At 37.5% G+C, this 22,205-nt stretch overlaps 1 protein-coding gene across 2 annotated transcripts in view; it reads left to right on the forward strand.

Annotated features, from left to right (window-relative positions):
• CFAP54 (cilia and flagella associated protein 54) overlaps positions 1 to 22,205 on the forward strand; it is a 325,301-nt gene that overhangs the window by 189,313 nt on the left and 113,783 nt on the right. For both annotated transcript variants that reach the window (XM_058308572.1, XM_058308573.2), the window contains exons 46-51: positions 1,902 to 1,988; positions 6,645 to 6,764; positions 12,554 to 12,607; positions 15,197 to 15,404; positions 19,558 to 19,637; positions 21,288 to 21,457. In XM_058308572.1, the coding sequence (XP_058164555.1) occupies positions 1,902 to 1,988; positions 6,645 to 6,764; positions 12,554 to 12,607; positions 15,197 to 15,404; positions 19,558 to 19,637; positions 21,288 to 21,457 (719 nt within the window). The remainder of the gene's footprint in view (positions 1 to 1,901; positions 1,989 to 6,644; positions 6,765 to 12,553; positions 12,608 to 15,196; positions 15,405 to 19,557; positions 19,638 to 21,287; positions 21,458 to 22,205) is intronic.

The raw sequence follows: 22,205 nt of genomic DNA on the forward strand, positions 1-22,205 counted from the left end.
AAAGACTGAAATTCAACTCTCCTCCCCATTGGGGAAAAGAAATCACAATAGATATTAAAATCTGAACTTGATTGTATTTTAAAAATAAAATCAGTGTATTTTCAAAACTTTTGGGCATTTTTCTTTTCCTCCTTTACCTTATTTTTCCTAATTTCCACCTTTGTGCTATTTCCTCTATTTTTAACCTCTTTTTCCCCTACTTTTGCTTCTTCACATCTATTCTTTCTCTTTATTTTTTCTGCTTCTCTTCCCTTTCCTCCATAATTTTCATACTTACTTTTCTTCATAGTTTATTTTCTATTCTCTTGGCATATTTGTTCTTCTAAATTCAAATGCTCTCTTTATATTGAAAATATTTATGTGACCTGATATGATTTGTAAATTACAACGTTTTGGGAAAAAGTAAAGAGGTTGACAAATGCTTTTAACACTTGGCAGATGTGGCCGGAAATTGTTTATTAGGAATAATAAAATGGTGAGCCTCTCATTGTTAAGAAGATTCATTTCTAGATTTAGAAAGTGGTTCTATCCCTGGGTAACCTTTAGCTGCCTAGTTATTGTCATATATAATACATATCACTGTGCTGGAAAGCAAATGAGAGGTTTTTCTCTAAGCTTAAGAAATTGAGAAAGTTTTCTGAATAATTGCACAATTGCCAGCAATAAAATAGTATATTTTTATTTTTCACTAAAGAAACAAAATCTTCAAGGTGATCATCAACTCTTATTGTTTTGTACCATGTTAATTGTAGAAAAAGTTATTGTTATGTTTATAGTGCATAATTGTGGAAAATGCATTCTAATGTTTGAAATAATTTACAACCAGTTCTAATCCTTCAAAATGCTATTAGCAGCTGCCAGTTGACTGACAATTAGAGGTTCCCTAGCTGAACCTGTAAGGTATAAAAATGTTTCCATTTTGGCTTACATTAACCTTCTCCAGAAGAACCCCAATGGCTAAGGAAACTTCAACAGCAGATAAAATTTGTTATAGGAGGACCCAGAGCTGTGGAGCCAGGGGAAATAGTTTCCTAAATTAATGGGGACCCCCTTCTGGCTTCTTCTCCCTTTGGCAAGGCAGATGCAGCTGTAGGAAATGAGCTTCAGGTTTGAGTTGAAATCAGGCACTGTGCCGGCAGATGTCTTGGCAAAATGGTCCTCTAACAACTTTCTCTATTGAGGCTAGATTAATTAAAATATTGATAGCCACAAGGCCTCACCTATATCCATGAGACTTCAAGAATGCTTGAGCTATGGGATTGACTATAGAAAAATAAGAATATTATGTGAAAATTAGCCTGGGTTTTTAGTAGAATGTATCCTCTGTGAAAGCAGTGGCTTATTAGGCTTTGTTCTCATTCAGCAGTGCCTGGTACATAGTAGGCATATCATAAATGTATTTGTCGATTGAGAAATCCTGACTGAAGACAAATAGCAGCTGGTATTGAGATGAGTAAGTAGTAGCTAGTCAAGGGGACTTGGATATGTGTTCCTTTGCTTTAAAATTTGCTTTTATTTGACAGCTCATAGCTATAAATTTTCAACAGTGTCTATATAACTCATATATAAATGGTGAATTATTTTTTTCAAGGAAGAAAATTAATTGGACTTTTCCTTTTCCTTGATTAAAGAGATATGAAACCTAGGACTTGGGTACCAAATGGCATCTACTTAGAACTGTAGGTCCCTGATAACATCTTAAAATTCTGATAAAATTATGAAGCATATGCAGGGCAGATCATTTCACTTATACCGATTAGTACAGTCTCCTTGCATGGAAAATCAATCACTGCTTTACAAAACATGTCCTACATTTAATATTTGGCTAAATTTGCTGATTAGGTTATTAATGTGATAAAATGTTTTGTTTTGTTTTTTAAAGAAAGTTTTTCTTCTTGTAGGCACTGCCTCTCCTTGCATTGTACCAATACTTTGTTTCTGGGATTTGCCAAGACCTAGTTAGAAGCTTAGAAGCAAGAATCCTCAAGGTATTCTATAAACTCTTAAGACATTTTGTATTCTTAAACTTTAAAGGATATCCTCATGTGTTAATTTGTTCTAACATTAATGATAATGTGCTGATAATAACATGGTATTATAATATATTGGTATAAAAATAACTTACCCATCATTATATTAAAGTAGATTAGTTGGAAAGATCATTTTATGTTTAGGTCACAGTAGAGTAAGGAATAGCTACATCTGGAGACAAAGCTCACCCCACAGCAGTCAGCCTAGAAGTCACCACTTCTGAGAGTCTGACTTACTGGTGGAGAGCAAGGAGCAGTTTTCTGAAGGTTCTCTGAATCTCTTGCTAAGGATGTTACTATACAAGGATCTTTCAATGAACAGGGAATTGAATGAACTAGAGAGGCAGCCACTATTATGTAACCCAGAAGTCAGCCGAGGTTCTCTGATTTCAATATTTATGCGTAATTCACTTGAGCTCTATGTGGGTGGGAATCCCCTAGCACCTCCGATTCTCTCTACCCATTCCTATGGTTGCAAATTCTGTTGAATTCCTTTTGTTCATTGATTATCGAAACATCCAGCAAATTTGTTCCCTTATTTTACCGGTACTCACGTACCCACTAATTCACATACAAATACGCACAACATAATCACCCAAGACATTTATTTCTATAGTGACTTCACTGAAAGTTGGTATGAAAAGGAAATTTAGGCTGAGGCAAAACTCACAATTTAAAATACAATATTTGACACATTCAAGCTTAACGTATTTCTTATGTCTCCCATTCTGTGGCTAAATCAGCTGTGTGTTGGTGAACGTGTCACAATTGGCTGTCAAAAAAAAAAACACAGAAAAACCCTGATTTGTAGCACAGTGAATTTCAATTGTGTAAATACCCCCACTATGACTAACTTCAGGATACCAACTAGATGTCACTGAAAGTGGAGTTAGGACAAGACGTTCAAAATTGGCTCTTGCAGTTCAGTGTGAGTGGGCCGCAGCACACCCCTGTGTCTTAGCCTCTCTTCACCTTTTTTTGAAATCCCTCTACTCTCTTTCCTCAGTCCTTCCCAGTTAGACTTCCCTTTGAACTGCCGTCTCCATCCAGACCCATCTCTTGGGCCTATGTTTTCAGAACCCAAAAGTCCATTGAGTTATCATTCAAAGTAAAGACAATACCTTCCCTAGGAAGAACTCCGGTACTAACTATTAAGGTAATATATTTTAACTCTGGAATAAAGAAATAAATAATTAGTTATTGGTCATGAAAATTTCTGGATTACACTCTCTGAGTTACTGAACTCTTATGACCCCCCTTCTTTAAAAACTGCATGTAATATTTTTCTTTTTTGAACAGTTCTCTGAGACTACAAAATTCCTGAGGGAGTATCTTATTCATTTTTTAAAATTCCTTATAGTATCCAGAGTAACAAATTTATATATTAATGTCCAGTAATTATTGATTTTCAAATTGTTGGACTTTTATCACATGCCTACTGTGTGTAGTTTCCTTAGTGTTTAGTGGGAATTCATCAAAAGACACTCGGTAAATATTTATCGATTTAAAACAAAAACAACATTCACTGAATACCTCCCATATAAAACACTTATGTTAGTAACTAGAAAGACAGGGAAATATAATCCATGACCTTTGCTTATAAGGAAGTTAAAGACTGGGAAGAGAGACATGGCATATATACAAGACAATAAATTATACACCTGGCGCTTGAGCATTTCCACATGGGTATGATGACTACCCAGGAGTTCAAAGGAGGGGGAGAAATGGCTTTAAGTCTTGAGGTTTCACTAAATAGACAAGATTTTAACTTGAAAAAAAGTAGAATGAACAGAGCAGGACAGAGAAGGAAGAGAACATTCTCAGTGAGAGCACAGTGTGAAAGGTACAGAGGAGAGAAAGTAGTGAATTAGAGGACAAGTGTAGGACGGTGCCAGGAGTGGGGTTTTAGAGCAGGGAGGTTGCAGAAGACAAAATGAGAATACCAGGTTCTTGTGATGTGGAAGGTCTTCAAGTCCAGGCTAAGGAGACATGAAATGTGGAGCTTGGTCAGTGAGAGATTTTGGAGATTGTGAAATCAGACTTGGGCTACTGGTTTAGTCTGGTCTGTCATTCCATAGCCTTCTGTTGGGAGGGAGGATTAATTATAGAATTTTGAGCAGGAGATGACGTGATCTGATCTATCCGGTATAGGGAGCCGAGAATGACAGAAAATGGGATATTATTGGCATAGTAGAGCTGAAAAACTGGACTAGGGTTTTGACAGGACAATGACAAAGGACAAACGATGGATCATACAGAGAAAGGAATAACAGCTTGTGTGAGCAGAGTTTGCCTGACCTTTCTGAAGTAAACTGGGGTCAGTGAGTGGGAAGAGAAAAAGTCATTGTCAGGAAATAGCAAACAATGAAGCTTTCTGACAAATCAAACAGGAATAGATCATGCTGTTAAGTTTCTATAGGGCACTAGTGTCTTTCAGGGAAAGCTTTAAGACCTTTTTATGATCAGCTAGTCTGGTTTCACTTTAGAACCGCCAACATCTTGAAAGATTTATTACTTTCAACACATCAAACATTCCTAGGAAGGGTACTGACTGTTCTGTGTTTCTGTGAGCCAAGGGTTGATTTGCAGGTAATTCTTTTTGCCAGCCGGCTTGTTTGTGTTCACATTTTTGGCCACTTCTGAAAATATATGTTTATTATCACCATTTCTTCTTCAAATGGTCAGATTAGTATGGTCAGTTGAAACCAGAACACAGCCGTGGTGTAGTTAGATGTAGTCCATGTATAGCAATCCTGTAGTCAAGATCAGACAAGACTAGCCAAGCACTGTATAGGGAAATGTTTCCTCATAAGGATAATGATCAAAATTGTCATCTACAAGTCTAAAAGAAGTTACATGTCTCCCCAAATGCCTACTTTTATATTGTATGGCACTGGGGAGATTAGAGCTCAAGGTATTTTAGGCAAGAAGCGAAGTATGCAACTCATTAGACAAGGTAATTTCCCCCTTCCCATTAGAAATATTCTCCTGGACTTTTATGTTTTATTTTCATGTTATTTTTGCATCCTCTTTCCCCTTAACATACCTTCTTTTTAGTTTCTTTAAAATTCATATACTCTTGATATTTCTAAGATAGTGCTGAAAGAAAAAGAGTAAGATGTGTAGAAATGCTGAGGATAAATAGATTTTCTCTTGCTATGTTAAAATATATATATATCTTGATCTAATTTTGTATTTTCCCCCCTGCTTCCACATTAACCCTTCCCTAATCTTTTAGTAGAAGGTGTTGACAGAATGCTCTTAGGCATTTTCAGAACATAAATTAGGTTAGGGCTCTCTATGCACAAAACTTTGGATAACTTCCTATTGCATAGAAAGGCTAAAACCCAAAGGCCTCCCTCTGGCCCACAGGTGCTGCATGCTCTTCCCTGCCTCTAGTCACCCTAACCCTTTCCCTTGTTATCTGAGCTTTCTCCACACAGCTGTTCTTGGAGCAAGCCAACACTCCGAGATGACTCTTATCTCATCACCTTTGCACTTGTGATCGCTTTGGCCTGATGATCTTCCCCAGATTTTCACATGGCTCTTTCCCTCACATCATTTCCAGATCTTCTCCCCCAGTGGAGTCCTCCTTGACTACTTTCTTGAAAAGAACATTTTGTCAATACTTTCTACTCCTTGTCAAACCATGTATATCTTCATGTGTCTCTTAAATATAGCTAAATATACATCCTGATGGAAGGTAACTGCCAAGAGGGCTTGGTGCATAGGAGGTGCTCAATAAATGTGTTGAATGAATGAATGAACTTGAATAAGAGCTTTTCTTTCTATATTTTCTGATTGAAAGTCCTGATGGATTATATTTAAAAGAAGCCATTTACAATACAGGTTACCAGGTAATTGGATGGGGGTAGAAATGGAGAAGTTAAGGCTTAAAATGTAAAGGGTTCCTTTGTGGAATGGTGGAAATGTTTTGGTAATGGATGGTGGTCATCATAATATATCAATTGTGAATGAAATGTACAGCACTGAGATGTATTTATGAATGTGATTAAAAGGGGAAATGTTAGACTGTGTATATGTAACAATAAAAATTTTAAAAAGCCATGTATAGGTATCGATTGATTAATGTTAAGCATATAGCTGTAAAATGGACAGTGTTTACTAATTATGGGCACTAATTAGAGACAAAATTAATAGTTGTCTCTATGTCAATACATTGCACAGTTAGTCTCCTGGTTTATTTTAGAGAACACCAGGAGTGTTTTGATGTTTTTTTTAAAGCCATAGTTCACCATGGGAACAAAAAGATAAATTTGATTTTTAAAAAACTTTTTCATGCCTATCATATTTTTATTTGCTTGCCTCTGATGAAGTAGGCAACATCTGATAAACTTTGTTCATTGTTTTTGAACAGTTGCCTGCTGCTGTTTATTAGCTTCTTGGTCCATTGCACATGTAAATTGGCTTATACACAGAAACATGCATTTCCATTCATCCGTGTTTAGTAAACATTAATTCGTAACACATTACCAACATTAAGCAGAAATTTTGGATCTCAGAAAGTTGATTATTTTTCTTTAAAATTCTTATTTTGTAAGTGAAACAAATTGTTTAATTTAAAATCTCATTGCCTTTTTCTTTCCTTTACAGATTGAAGTCCTTATAGATTTACAGTTCTTTTCTGAAGCCTTTTATGAGATGTCCCAGATTTTTCATGGAAAAAACATGCCTTCCACAATCCCCACTGGCTGTAAAGCTGGAAAACTAAAGGTAAACCTGCCAATCTGATTCAAAGTAATTTATTTAGTGAGGGCAACTTTCCTAAAATCTAGGGAATGCTTTCACAAAGGTGTGTTTCTAAGTTTTTGGTACTCTAGATCTCTTTATCAAGACTGTGTGTAGCTCACATTAAGCTTTTACGCTTCGTTTGTCAGAGCCTGGCAATATGTTTGGAATAGAAGGGTGCCATGGGAAAGGAATGCAGGATGGAGTAGATATTTTGCAACCAAATTCTGGCTCAGGGATGTTGCACATTGCTCTTATTATAGTTATAATGAGTAGTCTCCTTAGACACACTTATCACCCCCTACATCTTAGACTTTGGGGTCTCATCTTACAATTTTTGGTGAATTTTCTACATCAAAATCATCTCTCTTTGTATCTTATTTGGATATTTTTGATTTATATACCAAAGAGTTAAGAATTTGTTGTTCAAATTATTCTCATTTCTGTGGGAGGAGTGCTTTCCTCCATTTTGTCTAGTCTTGTTTGGCTCTAAGAGATGGTTTTACCTGGCTTCTTAATCTGTAATTGTCAATCAGTTGATTGAAACACTCTTGAAAATGAATGCTGAAGTTTATGGTTAAAGCATAAAAAAATTAATCAGAGTGAGCTATTATTTTCCCTTCAGTCAGTTTCACAGTGACTTGGGAATCCCTGAGTAGTCTTGCTTAGGCAGATGCTCGGACTCTCCTGGGCCAGCAGGCAGGGACATAGGAAGAGGGGACAAGTCAGCTTGCCTGGGGGAGACTCTGTGTGATGACAGGGACTGACAAACACAGCATCTGCTGGTTTGATTCAAATCTGGAAGACCTGAAAGGACCTGGAGAATGAGCTGTAAGTCTTGAAAAATTACTTGCATAAACTGACATTATATTGACACATATTCTATTTATTCCTTCAATGAGTTCCCCTACAGCTTACCTTGCTTATTGCTCAGTATGACCGCTACAGCATTATCGTTCATTGTAACAGGGTTAAGTGTGACTTCCAGCAAGCACTAGTTTGTATGTGTGTGTGTGTGTATGTGCACATGTGTGTGTATTTAGAGAGAGAAAGAAAGAGAGAGAAACTTAGAGTGAGCTTGGGAGAAAGACTACCCTTGGAGAGGCATTTGTCCATCACCATTTCATAGACATTTGTTATATACAAAGGAATGGAGAAGATTGTTCAGAAAGAGCACTGGAAATAAGGGAGCATTGGAAAGAGCCATGGGGAATACCAGCCTTTAAGGAGAGGCCGGAGAGAGAATTCTACCAAGGGAATTCATGTAGCTGTCCTTTGGTACTCAGCAGAAAACACAGAGGCTTCTGGACCATACAGAGCACTAGGCTGCCATAGGCTAATGGGTGACTTATGTTTGAAAAAGATGCTGTTTCTCTACCATCAACAACACATGGATTTTGAGTTTGTTTAACTGTTGTGGTGAGAGGTCCATACATTATCCTCAAACCTTTACTGATATCCCTAGGGGAAACCGAAAGTTAAGGCTGCACTTGCTGATCACAGATCTATATGAACACAACTGGGCTGATGGAGATCAAGCCTTTGCCATCGTTTATCCCAGGCTTGCTAAGTGCCAGTCACTGTGCTATGCACCTTATATGCATTGTCTCATTATTCAGAAGGAATTACAGCTTGCCAAGGAGGAACTTTCATCTCTATTTTCAAGATAAGGGAACAAGACCAGCAAGGTTAAGTGATTGGCATAAGGCCACATAGTATTTAAATGGCAGAGCCAGGATTCAAACACAAGTTTCAGTAGTTCAAAGTCTTTCCTTTGTCCTGACTTTCAATAACATAAAGTTCTAAATAAACTGATGCATCATTATATGTGAGAAATTACAAAATCAACTAACTCCTCAAATTCCTGCTTTCTTTGGTTCCATAGCTCTGTATAAATGGCACATTCATTTTGCATCATTGCAGTTAACACCTCAGGCTTAATCATTTATAGACAACATACTTTCTTGCAGGTCAGTTTGCCAGTTATTAAGACCATTATTGAGTCTTACCCATCTCCTAGCTTCAGGGCTTTCCACTCTTCACCTCTGAACATAAAGTCAGTCATTTTCTGGGTTCATTTGTCTCGTTTTCTGTGATTTGAGCTAATTCTTCCTACCCAGTTTAAATTAGTAAACTCAACTACCTTTCTCTACTCTAAATGGTCTGCATTTTGTTATTAAAATTTTATTTTCATTCCTTCAAAAATATTTATTGAGTGCCTACTGAATTCCACGTACTATTCTAGGTCTGGAATGGGGTAGGACAGGGTAGAGCAGTAAAAAGACAAATGGAGTTATTGCTCTCCTGGAGCTCACAATCCTATGAGGGAGACAGACTATAAACACAGTCACCACATAAATGTATGTCAGGTGTTGATGTGCTAGGAGGGACGATCAAACTGGATTGAGGGGATGGAACGTGACCAGGGCAAGGGGTTGCTGTTTTACCCAGAGTAGTTTGGGAAGTCTCTCAGTATGGAGTTTGAGGGAAGTGAGCCATGCAAAGATTTGGGGGAATAACCTTCCAAGAAGAAACTTCAAGGGCAAAGGCCCTGAGGCAGGGACCTGCACGGCTGAGGAATACTGAGGAGGCCAAGTGAGGTCGTAATAAAAAGGAAGAGGATAGAAAGAGGGTGGGACTCAGGACCTGAGTCATGTAGAGCCTCATAGGACTTGGTAAGGACTGAATTTACTCTAAATGAGATGAGGAACATTCCAGAGTTTTAAGCAGAGAAAGGATGTGTAAGCAAGAGACTGGGTGGGCATGTGTGTAAATATGGTGAACAGTTCGAAGGTCATTGCCAATAATCTGGATGAAAGATGGTCTTAGATTCCTAGGGCTGTCATAATGAAGTCCCACATACTGATGGCTTAGAGCAGCAGAAATTTATTTCCCACAGTTCTGGAGCCTATATGCCTGTAATCAAGGTGTTTGCAGGACCATACTCCATCTGAAACCTGCAGGGGAGAATCCTTCCTTGCCTCTAGTAGCTTCTGGTGAGTTGCTGGAAATCCTTGGCATTCCATGGTTTGTAGATGCATCACTTCACTATCTTTCTCCTCTTTCTTCTCATGACCTTGTCCCCAGTGCCTGTCTGTGTCTGAGCCCAAATTTCCTCTTCCTCTACAGACACGAATCCTCCTGGAACAAGGCTCACTCTGATCTAGTTTAGCCTCATCTTAACTAATCATCTCTTCAAAAACCCTATTTCCAAATAAGGCCACATTCACAGGAGCAGGGGTTAGGACTTGAATATATTTTGGGGGTGATACAATTCAACATTTAACAGAGGTGATGATGGTTGGAGTGGTAGTGGTGGAGGGAGTGACCAGTGGTCAAATCTTGGGTATCGTGCAAAGGGAGAGCTAACAGCATTTGCTGATGATGTTTTGGATATGAAATATAAGAGAAAGGAGTCAAGGATGGCTACAGGTCATTGACCTGTGACTGACCTGAGAAAATGGTAAGAAAAGTAAAGTTTTCATTTATTGAGGTGGGAACTACTACTTAAGGCAGAGGCTGAGCATCTTAAGTATAAAATCCCTGGTTGACAACCAGGTGTAGAGTAAGTGGGTAGGCTGCATATAAAGTTTGGAATTCAGGAAAGAGGTTGGAGCTTCAGGCATTAAATTGGGAGATATCAGCATTGAGATTCAAAATCATGGTGCTGGGTGTAGTCAGCTGCAGACTGAGGAAGATAGAGAAAAGCAGAAGTCAGAGAATTGAGCCTTATTGTCATCCACATTAGAGACCAGGAAGAGACAGGAAAGAATCAGTACAGAAGAATGGAAGAGGAGCCAGTGGGTAGAATGAGAGACAAGAGAGAACCTTCAACGGCTATTCCTTTCACCAACACAAACAAAAAAATCTGAAACGAATTTTTCCATATAAATTCCAGACTTCATTTTTTTTTTTTTTTTATGAAATAGTTTTTAGACGAAAATTGTGTGGGTGAATTGTCTCCCAATGGATTCTGACTTCAAATTTTGTATTCTCAAAGTTAATTTGCAGCTATTCAGCTCCAATTGGGGATTTAAAAAGTGTAATTAAAAGAGGAAATGCATTCAGGATTTATAATTAAAATAGGTGCCAATGTTATTAGGCCCCAGGCTAGTTATTTAAAGAAAGGATTAATGAATTAGATTTCCCTTGCAAAGGTGACTGAAAAAGTCTTGCAGAGTGCTATTGGACTTTTTGCAGACCTTTACAAAAAAAATGTCTGTATTTTAACTTTACTCTCTTATGGAGTTTCTGTTGTCATCATCAAATCGCAAGTCCCATTATCAACCCCTCTTCATCTTATGGAGTTTCTGTTGTCATCATCAAATCGCAAGTCCCATTATCAACCCCTCTTCAATTTAAACCACCAAAAATCTTTTCCTGGGCTCACTTACTTATCAAAATGTTCTAGGAGATAAAGAATGTCTTCCAAAAAAAAAAGTAACTTAAAAAAAAAAAACACAAAAACTCTTACCAACAATTTCTTCCAATAAAACTATATATGGTGTCTTGTTTTGGGGTCACTCAAAAGCAGAACCTGAGACAAGGATCTTGAGACAAGGATTTGGGTACAAGTAGTGTGTTTGAAGGTGATTCCAGGAAGTGCGTTGAGTGAGTGGTAAAGTTAGGGAAAGGAGGAAAGCCAACCCGGAGAGCATTAATGAGAAGGTCACTGCTATGGGCAGGGGGCCCCTAGAAAGATTGGATGGAACATACCTCTCATCCCTCATGGGTAAAGGTGGCTCTCTACACTTTTAGCCTCTTGTGCACACTCTTGTGGCCACTGAATCCCTTAGAAAACGTGGTTTGGGTGTTTGAGGTAGGATACCAGCCATGAGTGTGTGTGGAACCTGTTCACCAAAGCTGCTAGTGACTTCTGGATGACCAAGCGGATATTGGTGGGCATCAGTTTTGGCTTTGATGAATGGGCATCTTTTTAGAAGGATCTTCTATGCCAAGAGGGATGCATCTACTTGATAATGCAACACTCTTCTGTGGCAAATAAATGTTTCCCAATGCAACATTACATTTAGAGTCAAACATATTAACAGGTAATTCATAAAAAAAGAAAGAAACCCACAAAAATACTCATTTTAAAGAGTAATACAATTTTACCTCAAATTGGCAAAGATTTTGAAAGTAATAATACTCCATGCTGCTAAAAGTGCAGTCACCCTGACATTTTCATACAATATGGGAAGGAGTGTAAATTGAGCCGGCTTTTTTCAATTTTCTCAATATGCTCTCGTCTTTTGACCTAGCAATTCTGCTTCCAGGAATCTATCCAAAGGCACTAATCAAAAATAAAGACAAAATAGCCATCCATCTTATTTTAACGGGACCGAATGGTGGGCTGAGGGTCAGTAGCAGCCGTCTTAGATGTCTCACAGTGAGAAAAAGGTTATTATGGTACATTCGTAGGATAAATTATTTATTAGCTGTTAGATTGAAGTTCACAAATAATGGTATGGGAAAACAATTATAATGTAATGTTTAGTGAACACAGGATACAAATCTATATATAAATGTTTAAATACACTAGAGAGACATTGGTAGGAAAGATATCAAAATATTAACAATGATGACCTAAAAAAAGTAGACTTACAGATGGTTCATACTTTCATTTTTTTACTCTAGTTGTCTTTTCTGAATAGAGCATGCATTACTTTTACAAATAAAAATATTTAAAATAATTTTAGAACACATGAAAAATTTCATTTAAAAGAATACTCAAATAATGTGGTTCCTAACATTAATATTTTGTATTTTGACAGATATTTCAATCATTTGACTCAGGAAAACCTCTTCATAGCAAAGAAAATTTACAGGTAGGGATAACAATAATTTATAAATACTGAATATTTGTATTTAGTGTGGATAATTTGGGGCCATTTCAGTCTATGTGATAGGTACAATCTTTGTTTTTGAAAGGACTGGTACTTGGAAAATATAAATACATATTCATATTTCATTGTAGTATTCCAAGAGCTTGGGATGTTTATGATTATTTATTTCCAGTCATCCCAAAAACACTTCTGTAAGGAGCGTTTTTTTGGTATAAATGGAATGTCTGATCATTTCTTTTTATACAAAAGGAGGCAGACAGTATAATGAAAAAACTATGTCTATTAGCTAATTAATTAAAAAATACTGTTGGTCTGCTTAGCACTCTTCAGATTACCCTTTATATTTTCTGTGTAGTAAGAGAGAAAGGAGTGTTAAATACCATTACTAATTAATCTTATTTTGGTACTCAGATGTGTGTGGGTGCAATTGTCAAGGTTCATCAAATCATTGTTTTCTGTGGAGAGAGGAGCTAAGAGAAAACCTTCTGCCCCAATCCAAAGTATCTTTTCTAGATAGGGAGGTTTAACCACATTCCTAGTGTAATAATTTGGTATCAGTTCAAATGATACCATATCTGGCTCTTCTGTATATGTTGATCCCCAACCCTCCTTGAAGAGATTAAGAAAGAATTCTGAACAACAAACCTCCCCACTGCCCACAATGCCTCAAACTCTCCCAAGCAATATGATTTTTAAAATTTTAGTATATGTAAGACAAATGATTTCTCTTGTCTCTAAAATAGATAGCCCCAGCAGCTGCCTTTTATATTAATTCAACAAACACTTATTAAGAGCCTGCTGTATGCAAGGACCATTCTGGTGCTGTCAGTCAAACACATCAATCAACAATACAGACAAATTTGCAGACCTCTTAGTGCTTGTATATTAGTAAGGGGAGGGAAGACTCTAGTAATACATTCGTAGACATATTGAGTTTGAGACGTCAGAAACCAAGTGGCAGTATTGAGTCAGAAGTTGATTATATGAATTGCATTTAGAAGAGAGTTTGGAGCCAGAGAAAGAAACTTGGGATTTCATTAGCCTTTTGATAAAATTAAAAATATGAGTTTGAGTAAGATCATCAAAGGAGAGAGGAGAGAAAAGTGGACTAAGCTCTGGGACGTTTAAATATTAAAAGACATAAGGCAAGAGGAAGAGGCAGAAAAGGAGACTGAAAAGGATAGCAGGAAACCAAGAAGAAACCTGTAAGCCAAGAGAAAGCATGTTGAGAAGGAGGGAGTGATCAACAGTGTCCAATTTTGCTGATGAATCATGTACCATAATTTATTGAATCTTTAGCATTTTTTTCACATTTCACATTTCTGAAATAAGAATGCATTATAGTTGATGACATGTGACTGTTTAACTGGCATGGAAAATAATGGTAGCTTAGATGAGAAGAAATATGATGAGGACTGAATTGACTGTGATTTAGGAAAGTGTAAGCCATGGTGTCCTTGACCAAGGAATTTCAAGGTAGGGATGGAGTGGGTTTAACAGCTAATGAAAGGAGAGACATTGGGATATTGACAACCTCTAGAGTTTTGCTATAAAGGGGAGCAAAGAATTGGGGCAATAGTGGGGGGAAGCGAGGATGTAGTGTTTTTTTGTTTGTTTGTTTTGAATGTGGAAGAGGTGACTGTGTGCTGAGGGGAATGTCCCTGTAGAAAGGGGCCCATTTATGATGTAGGAGAGGAAGGAGAGAATTGAGGGCCTAAGTGGTGGCACCAGCCTTAAAAGCAGGAAGGAAGGCAGAGCTGTGAGGTCAGATGGAGCTGTGGGTTCCATGGCTGTTCTCCTCAGATGGCTTCAGTTTCTTCAATTAAGTGGAGGAAGCAAGGTCATCAGCTGATAGCAGGGATGGAGGAAGGGTTAGAATTTAAAAGAGAAAAGAGTAGATGTGAAATGGTTCTCTAGGAGAAAGTGAACTGACTAGGGAAATAGAAGATGGTTTCTGGGAAGTTCTTGGGTTAAGCCAGAAATTTAGAGATCACTTAATGGGGTTGATGATCTTCTCCAGCACTTTTCAACTGCAGGGGTGCAGGCCCAGAGAAGGTTCAGAAATGAATTTCACCAGGCTGTGATTTTACCAAGGAAGTATATATGCGTAGAAGGGGGATCAGGGAGTTGCTAATACATGCAAGGAGGGGTTCTAGTGATTGACCACAGTCTCTAGGCTATGGAAAGAGCTTGCTTGTCCTCCTCTGTTCCTGTTCTAGCTCTAAGTTACTCATGCTAAAGCAGAGTGGTGGCTGCGTACAGGATGAACTTCAACCGTTTCTCTAGACAGTGTACCATCCCTTGCTTGTGGCAAGAGATTTACTCTTGTTATGTGGAAGGGCTGGCCTCATGAGGTGCAGTTCACAAATTGGTGGGAAGGGCAGATGCTGTGTAGTGCTGCTAGGATGGTCCTGATAGTACATATGTCTCTTGATAGATTTGCCATTTATGGTACCTCATGTCCATCCCTGTATTCTTTTATCTACTACCAACTGGGTGAAGTGCAAAAGGAGATTGAAGCTCAAAACATCTGAAAAATTGGTTTGTTAATTTGTCTTTTTTCTTTTTTAGGCAATTGATGAATTAGTCAATAAAGGCTTACCTCTAATTCTGGTTACACTGGGTCAACAACACCTCTTAAACAAGTTTTGTTTGGTCAAAACATATTTTTTCATAGGCGTGGCCGCAACAATAAATTATGTGCCAGAAAATACATTGAAACTATGCTCCCAGGGGCTTGTTTCAGAAAGGAACAAAGCAAACCTTCCAAATATAAAAGGTAATCTTTTGTTTTATTTTTCACTTGCTTCCCTTTCTCCTCATTTTCCTTAACTACTCCCCACTCCATCCCTAATGATCCATATGAATAATCTAGCATATATTCACATGTTTTTCACACATAAGTCTAGGTATATGTATATGCATACCCATCTATATATCCATACTTATATACATTTTTACATATCTACACACACATAAGATCTATCATTATTTTACCAAAAATGGTATATTTCACATTTTTCTAGCATTTCTCATGCAATAAAACTTCATTGAAACCACTCCAACAAGTCAACTGCTCTTGCTTTGTTATTCTTTCCCTACTAGCTGTATAATATTCTATGCTGTGAAAATCCCATAGCTTAAACAACCATGGGGGTTTGTTGATACACATTCATTTTGTTTTCAAGGAACAGTCTACAGCACTGCATATACATAGGACATATTGTCTATGTCTGTAGATATCCAGAGATGGGATTGATGAACCATAGAGTATATATATTTTTCTGTTGCATGTACTATTACCTTAAAAGTAGATGCTCTTGACCATTAAGTATGATGCTAACTGTGGGATTTTTGTAGCTGCACTTTATCAGTTTGAGGAAGTTCCCTTATATTCCTAGCGTGCTGAGTATTTTTTTGCTATGAAAGAATGTTAAATTTTAAATGCATTTCTGGCATCATTGAGATGACCATGTGTTTTTTATTATTTTGATATGATATATTACATAGATTTTTCACATGTTATACTAACCTTACATTATTGGAGCAAATACCACTTGGTCTCATGTTGTATAATTCTTTTTATATGTTGCTGGATTTGGTTTGCTAGTATATTGTTGAGGATATTGCATCTATCTCCGTAAGAGATATTGGTCTGTAGTTTTCTTTTCTTGTGATGTCTGTCTGGTTTTGGTATCAGTGAGTGATACTGGCCTCTTGGAATGAGTTATCTTAAGGAAAGGCTATCACTAGATAATTTGAGAGGCTACATTTTAGTGAATTAGGTTCAAGACAGATTGGGAGGAGAGGAACTGGAGTGAATGGGTATAGATAAGCCTTGAGGACCTTTGCTATAAAGGAAGAAGAAAAATGGGGAAGTTGCTGAAGGGGGAAGTTAACAGAAGAGGTGTTTAAAAAAAAATAAATAGAAGAAATAATGACATATTTATGAGTTGATGGGAATGATTCAGTTGAAAGAGGAAAAAAAATGCTGGTGCAAGGGGTGGGGTGTGAGGAATATCTGGCATATCAGCCTTAAATAGGCAAGAGAGAATAGCAACTAGTGTACAGTGGATAGTTTTGTCCTAGATAGACATGTGAAATACCTCCTTTATGACAACTTCAAGGGCAGAGTATATAAATACATGCTATATGAATTCGTGCAAGGTTTCTTTTTTATTTCTCCCATTATTTTTAGTGGAATAGGGAATAAGGAATCAAATAAAAGTGAGAATGGGGAAGGAGGTGTTGGAGACTTTAAGAGAGAAAAGGGATGAGGTAGCTATCTTGGAGAACAGGAAGGCAAATTGACAAGGGAAATGGAGCATGACTGTTGACAGCATTGAATCTTTTTGGGTTCTTGATATGAAATTAAAGCAAGAAAATCCAGCTTGGTTTTTCTTCAGCCATGTTAAGATTCACAGGTGCAGATTAGGGTAGACAGAGAGTTGGTGTTAATGGGGCTTGGAGTTTTGCCAGGTAAGAACAGCAAAGAAGACAGAAGCAAGGAAGTTGAAGTTGTATGCAGGAGAGATCATAATGCTGGACTAAGGAACTAAAGCTGAATAAATAAGGAGGAGAGAGAGGACTCATGAAGAGAGGGAACAGAAAAAAACAGGTAGCATCAATGGATTGTGGATTATAGATGGGCAAAACAATTTTTGGACTCATAGTTCTGGAGAGAATGACTTTTATATTTTTGTTATTTTCCTTACCTTTGTATATTTTCTTTGCTCCTGATCCCCTGTTCCAAGCAACAGAAGTGAACTTCCTCTCCTTCAAATCATCTACTAATTTTTTAGTTTTCATGTTTGTTTGTTTTGTTTTAGCTTCAGAAAGTGTTTTTTATGCTCTACTTGCATCTCCTTAAGTTGTCTTATTATTTTAGGTTCAAATTGTCTTGTTTGCTCCAAGAAGCTCTATTTTCCATTTGCGTTTCCTCTCTCTGGCTATTGAACCTCTAAATGAGTTAGCCTAGGCTAGTCTGTGGTAACAAATCAATCTTGAAATTTCATGGCTTAACCCAGCATAGATTTATTCCTTGGATTGACAAGGGGCCATGCTTACACAGTGACTCAGGCACCAAGTGCCACCATCTTGAAGGTAGACCATCTGAAACACACTCCTTTGAAATTACCTAGAAAGCAAGAGAGAGTATGGGTAACAGGAGCTCTTAAAGGCCTCAGCCTGGAATTCCAATTTAATTGCTGAAAATCCCTACCTAAAAGCAAAGAGGCTAAGAAATATAATCCTGCCAGGTGCTCAGAAAGAAAAGTGTATGAGTGAACATGAATGATCTGAACCACAGCTCTTCTTAGATGTATTATTATGTTTTCTGGTAAACTCTTTGAGGTTCAAGTCTTTTGACATCAGTCATTCAACAATGGAAGGTAATGCGAGCCAGAAGAATAGTGACAGGTAGGAAACCAGCCTCTACTAAGGTACCAGGTTGCCTCACATCTCTTAGCTTCTAGACAGAAAGGATATGGCTTGCCTGTGCAACTCTTCTTGCCTTTTTGGAAATCAGGGACATCAGAAATGCTCGTGTGGGATCCATGTTATCTTATCTGACGAGTCCATTGGTATCTGTGTGTCAGACTCTTCCTAGGATCTCCCATGTCCTGATCCCAAGGTTCTTCCAAACAGTCTTCAGGCATTTGCCCTTTCTGTCTCTGTCTCCCTTGTCTCCCTTAGGGGAAAAAACTCAGTCCAAACTCTTCCTGCTGGGTATTTTCCAAAAGTTCAAGCTCTCCCTCCTACTTGGCTGAACCCTAGCTCTAGAACCTCCTAATTTGGAGAAGAGCCAGGTAGTTGGGGGTCAGGAGTGGAGAGGGCATAAGGTATGTTCAGTTCTATGTTATTCTAGACTCTTTCTTCCCATTCAGAAACCTAGTCTCTTTAGGGGAGTTTTTTTTTTTTTTCCATTGGCAGTAATTTCTGCCAAATAATGGCCAGTGTTTTTTCTCTCTCTCCTGTAGTCTACAAGCTAGGTTTACTGAAGCAGGTAAAGACTATGATCTAAAAAGTCTTTCATTTCTCCCTGGCAGGCATTAGATTGTGGGTGGGAATTTTGAGAGATATTTGAGGATTGTGCTGTTTCAAATGACCTCTGTCTCCCTGCTACTGGAGTAAGGCAGCTTATGCAAATCAGGAGTGATGCTTCTAAGGTGATCTTATTGAAATATTATAAGTATCTGGAAGACCCAAAATACTTTGAGGACCTTAAAGAATCTTGGGAACCCAGGGGAGGAAGCAGGGCTTTCAGTCAATAGCTAATAATTTGATTAAGTTCATTAAGGACCCAAAGATCCTTTCATGATTGTCTTCTTTATTGTAAAAATCAAACTTTTAATGTATAATCTTTAGAGATTAATTGATATAGGAATATCTTTCTAATTATCATTCTGGGCTTTATTATTTTTAAATTAATGTATAGTTTCTCACTATTCAGAAACTTTAAAAAAAATTTTTTCTGTGTGAGGGCGATCTATATATGAAAGCCACATATGTTGTTACAAAAAATTCGGAAACAGCAAGAAAGCACAAGGAAAATGGAAATAAATTATTATCCAATACCCCAGAATTAACACATACATACTGTTTTATTTTTATTTTTCACAAAATTGAGGTCAAGTGACACACCCTATATTGTAACCTGCTTTTTTTTCCCTTAAATTTATACTAACATATTCCCATGCCATTCGATGCTTTTCTATAATGCCATTCTTAATGGTTGTCCTGTGTTCCAGAGTCAAACAGAACAATGATATATTTAACCGATGCCCTATTTGGGGACAGTTAAGTTGCTTTGGATTTTTCACTCTTGGAAACAGTACTGCAGTGAGTGTCCTGCATCCAACACTTTAGTCCTTAAAAGAATTAATATTTAAACTACAGAGATTCTTTGTTCTTCTAAAATTTTGTCTTTATAGAACTACAGTTAAGGGATGATGGAGGCTCAAATTCTCAGCTTTCAAAAATGAAAGATGAGTTTACCCTTAGCACACTAAAGGTAAGTTTGAACATTTAAAAAAATCATATTAATGCAACTTTTGAAATGTCTGCTATTAGGCCTGTAGTACATCCCGTCTCAGTGTTGTGCTTGCTCTTGGGAGCCCAGAAGCACGTCTTGTTTAAGCATGGGTTGGGGCCAGAGATGGAGTCTCCTTCCCATGAGGAAATAGATGCCAGGGGGTGTCAGTCTTTGACTTTATAATCTGATTAAGGTGCTATAGAAAATAAGATTCCTTTTTTGATGTGATTTGAGCATTCCATGCTTTCTATATCTATTTCCTAACAATAATAATGACAACAGCAGTGACAGCAACTGCTATTTATTCAGTGCTTATTTACATGACAGGAACTTTAATTTTCATAATTATAAGATGTAGGTATTAATCATTTTTGAACTATGTTGTACCCAAATCATGAGAAAGTTGAGGCTTAGAAGGTATAACAAATTCTCTAATATTATGCAATTAATAGATGAAAGATTGGGAGTTAGACCTTGTCTTAGTTTGCCACAGGGTTACCAATGCAAAGTACCAGGTGTGGGTTGGCTTCTATAATGAGAAATTTATTAGGGTAAAAGCTTACAGTTTTGAGGTTGTGAAAATGTCCAAATCATGGCATCATCAGAGACACTTTCTCACCAAAGTCAGCTGCTGGTGATCCTGATGTTCTGCCATGTGGCAAGGCAAGACAGTGGAGGATCTCTGCCAAGGTCCCTGCCTTCCCCTCCAGAATCTACTGTGTCACAGAGTTCAGCTGTGGTTAACAAGGTCTTTATAGGGCTTGTCTCTTTCTGTGCCTCCTCTTTCAGCCTCGGCGGTCCTGCTTTCTCCTCAAGTTCAGCTGTGGTCATTCAGGCTCATCTTTTCAGCCTTAAGGTGCTCCATGGGCCCAGCCTTTTGGGGTCTTCATGCTTCAGCTTTGGCTGGTAGCGATCTTCAAGTGGTCTCACTCACATGGCTGGATCAAAATGGCAGCTCTCTTTTCTCGTGTCTTTATATAAGGCTCCAATAAAGGGGTGGAGACTCAACCTGAGTTATGCCTCACTGATGTAGTCCAATCAAAAGTGACCTAATCAAGGTCCCTTAACCAAATCTAATGTGATCAAAGGTCTCATATCCATGGGAATGGATTAGTTCAAAACATAATCTCTTTTTGGGATTCACCAAATTCAAACTGTCACAGACTGTATCTTTTTTATTAAGAAATCCACATTCTTAACCATTATACAAAGTTATCTCAGTATTTATATAATATTCACTGCTTTGTACAAATTAGCTTTCAGAGACCTGTGGCTTGAAAGATTTTTTTGGTTCCTTTCTTTTCTACAGGTTGCAAATTTGCTATTGATGATTCATTGTAAAATTTCATTATATGCACATGGATATATATGTCCATTAGGTGAACATAGTTTAATCTGACATACAATAAATGGTAACTGTTGTACCTGCTTACTCTTGCTGTTACGTTCCTTTTCATTCTCTGTTGTCTTTTTCCTATTCACTGAGCTCTGTTCTCTAATGATTAAATGCAGATTTCCTTTTTGGCCTTCATTCATGATCACTATTCAGGATGAAAAATATTTGATGAATGAGAATGAGATGTTATATTATTTCTGAACTTATGTAACTGTGTGGGGTCCTTTCTTTAGTCAATTTTACTGATGGAAGCTGAAGACAAGATAAACCTCCTTCTGTCAGACCTGGAGTATTCAGGCCCCAAAAACCTCTCCCATTGTTCTGCTGGTGAGTTGGAGATTGTGGTGGAGGCCAGGCTTCAGCTGGCTGCAGTTGCCCTGCAAAGATACCAGGCAGCCTACAGGTGGGTCTCTTCATGTACTGGAAGAGGTTTACATTTGATGAGAGCTTTTTTCCTCATGCTAATTTGTTAAATATTTTACATAAATTCAAGAAATTCCTAGCTCAATAGAGCATGCTTGCCTTTTATTATTCAAGGGATTCTTCATATATTATTACAACTAAAACTACAGCTGTCAACAAAGCAATTTCTTTATTAAAGCACATATTTAGGAAGTTTAATGTCATAAAGAATATGCAAAGTAGCAGAACTTTGCTTTTAAAATTTTATTTATTTTTTCAAGATCTGCTCTTAAATTCCTTCAAGCTTTTTGTAGATAAAGTCTATGGAGAGTTTTTCTTTTAATACCAAGCAAAATATTTAAAAACAAATTGTGTTTTGAAAAAGTAATGTCTTCTAAACTATGTTGTGCTGAACCAGTTAAGAAGCTATTGTAGATGGCTGATTATTTAATTGTGCTGCAAATGTTAGCGTCAGATCTTTCATTTGACCTGTTCATTGATTCATTCATTTCCTCAACAATTATCTTTTATCCTCAAATTATCTGTTAACTGCCTCTTGCCAAGCTGTGATCTAGGTACTTGTTTTAGTGTGCCAAAGGGTTGCTGATGCAAAGTACCAGAAATGTGTTAGCTTTTATGTAGGGTATTAATTTAGGGTAAAAGCTTACAGTTCCAAGGCTGTGAAATGTCCAAATTGAGGCACCATCAGAGAAGCTTTCTCATCCAAGTCGGCTGCCATGTGTTGAAGC

This window comes from Dasypus novemcinctus, chromosome 12, assembly GCF_030445035.2.
Source record: "Dasypus novemcinctus isolate mDasNov1 chromosome 12, mDasNov1.1.hap2, whole genome shotgun sequence".
Lineage (NCBI taxonomy): Eukaryota > Metazoa > Chordata > Mammalia > Cingulata > Dasypodidae > Dasypus > Dasypus novemcinctus.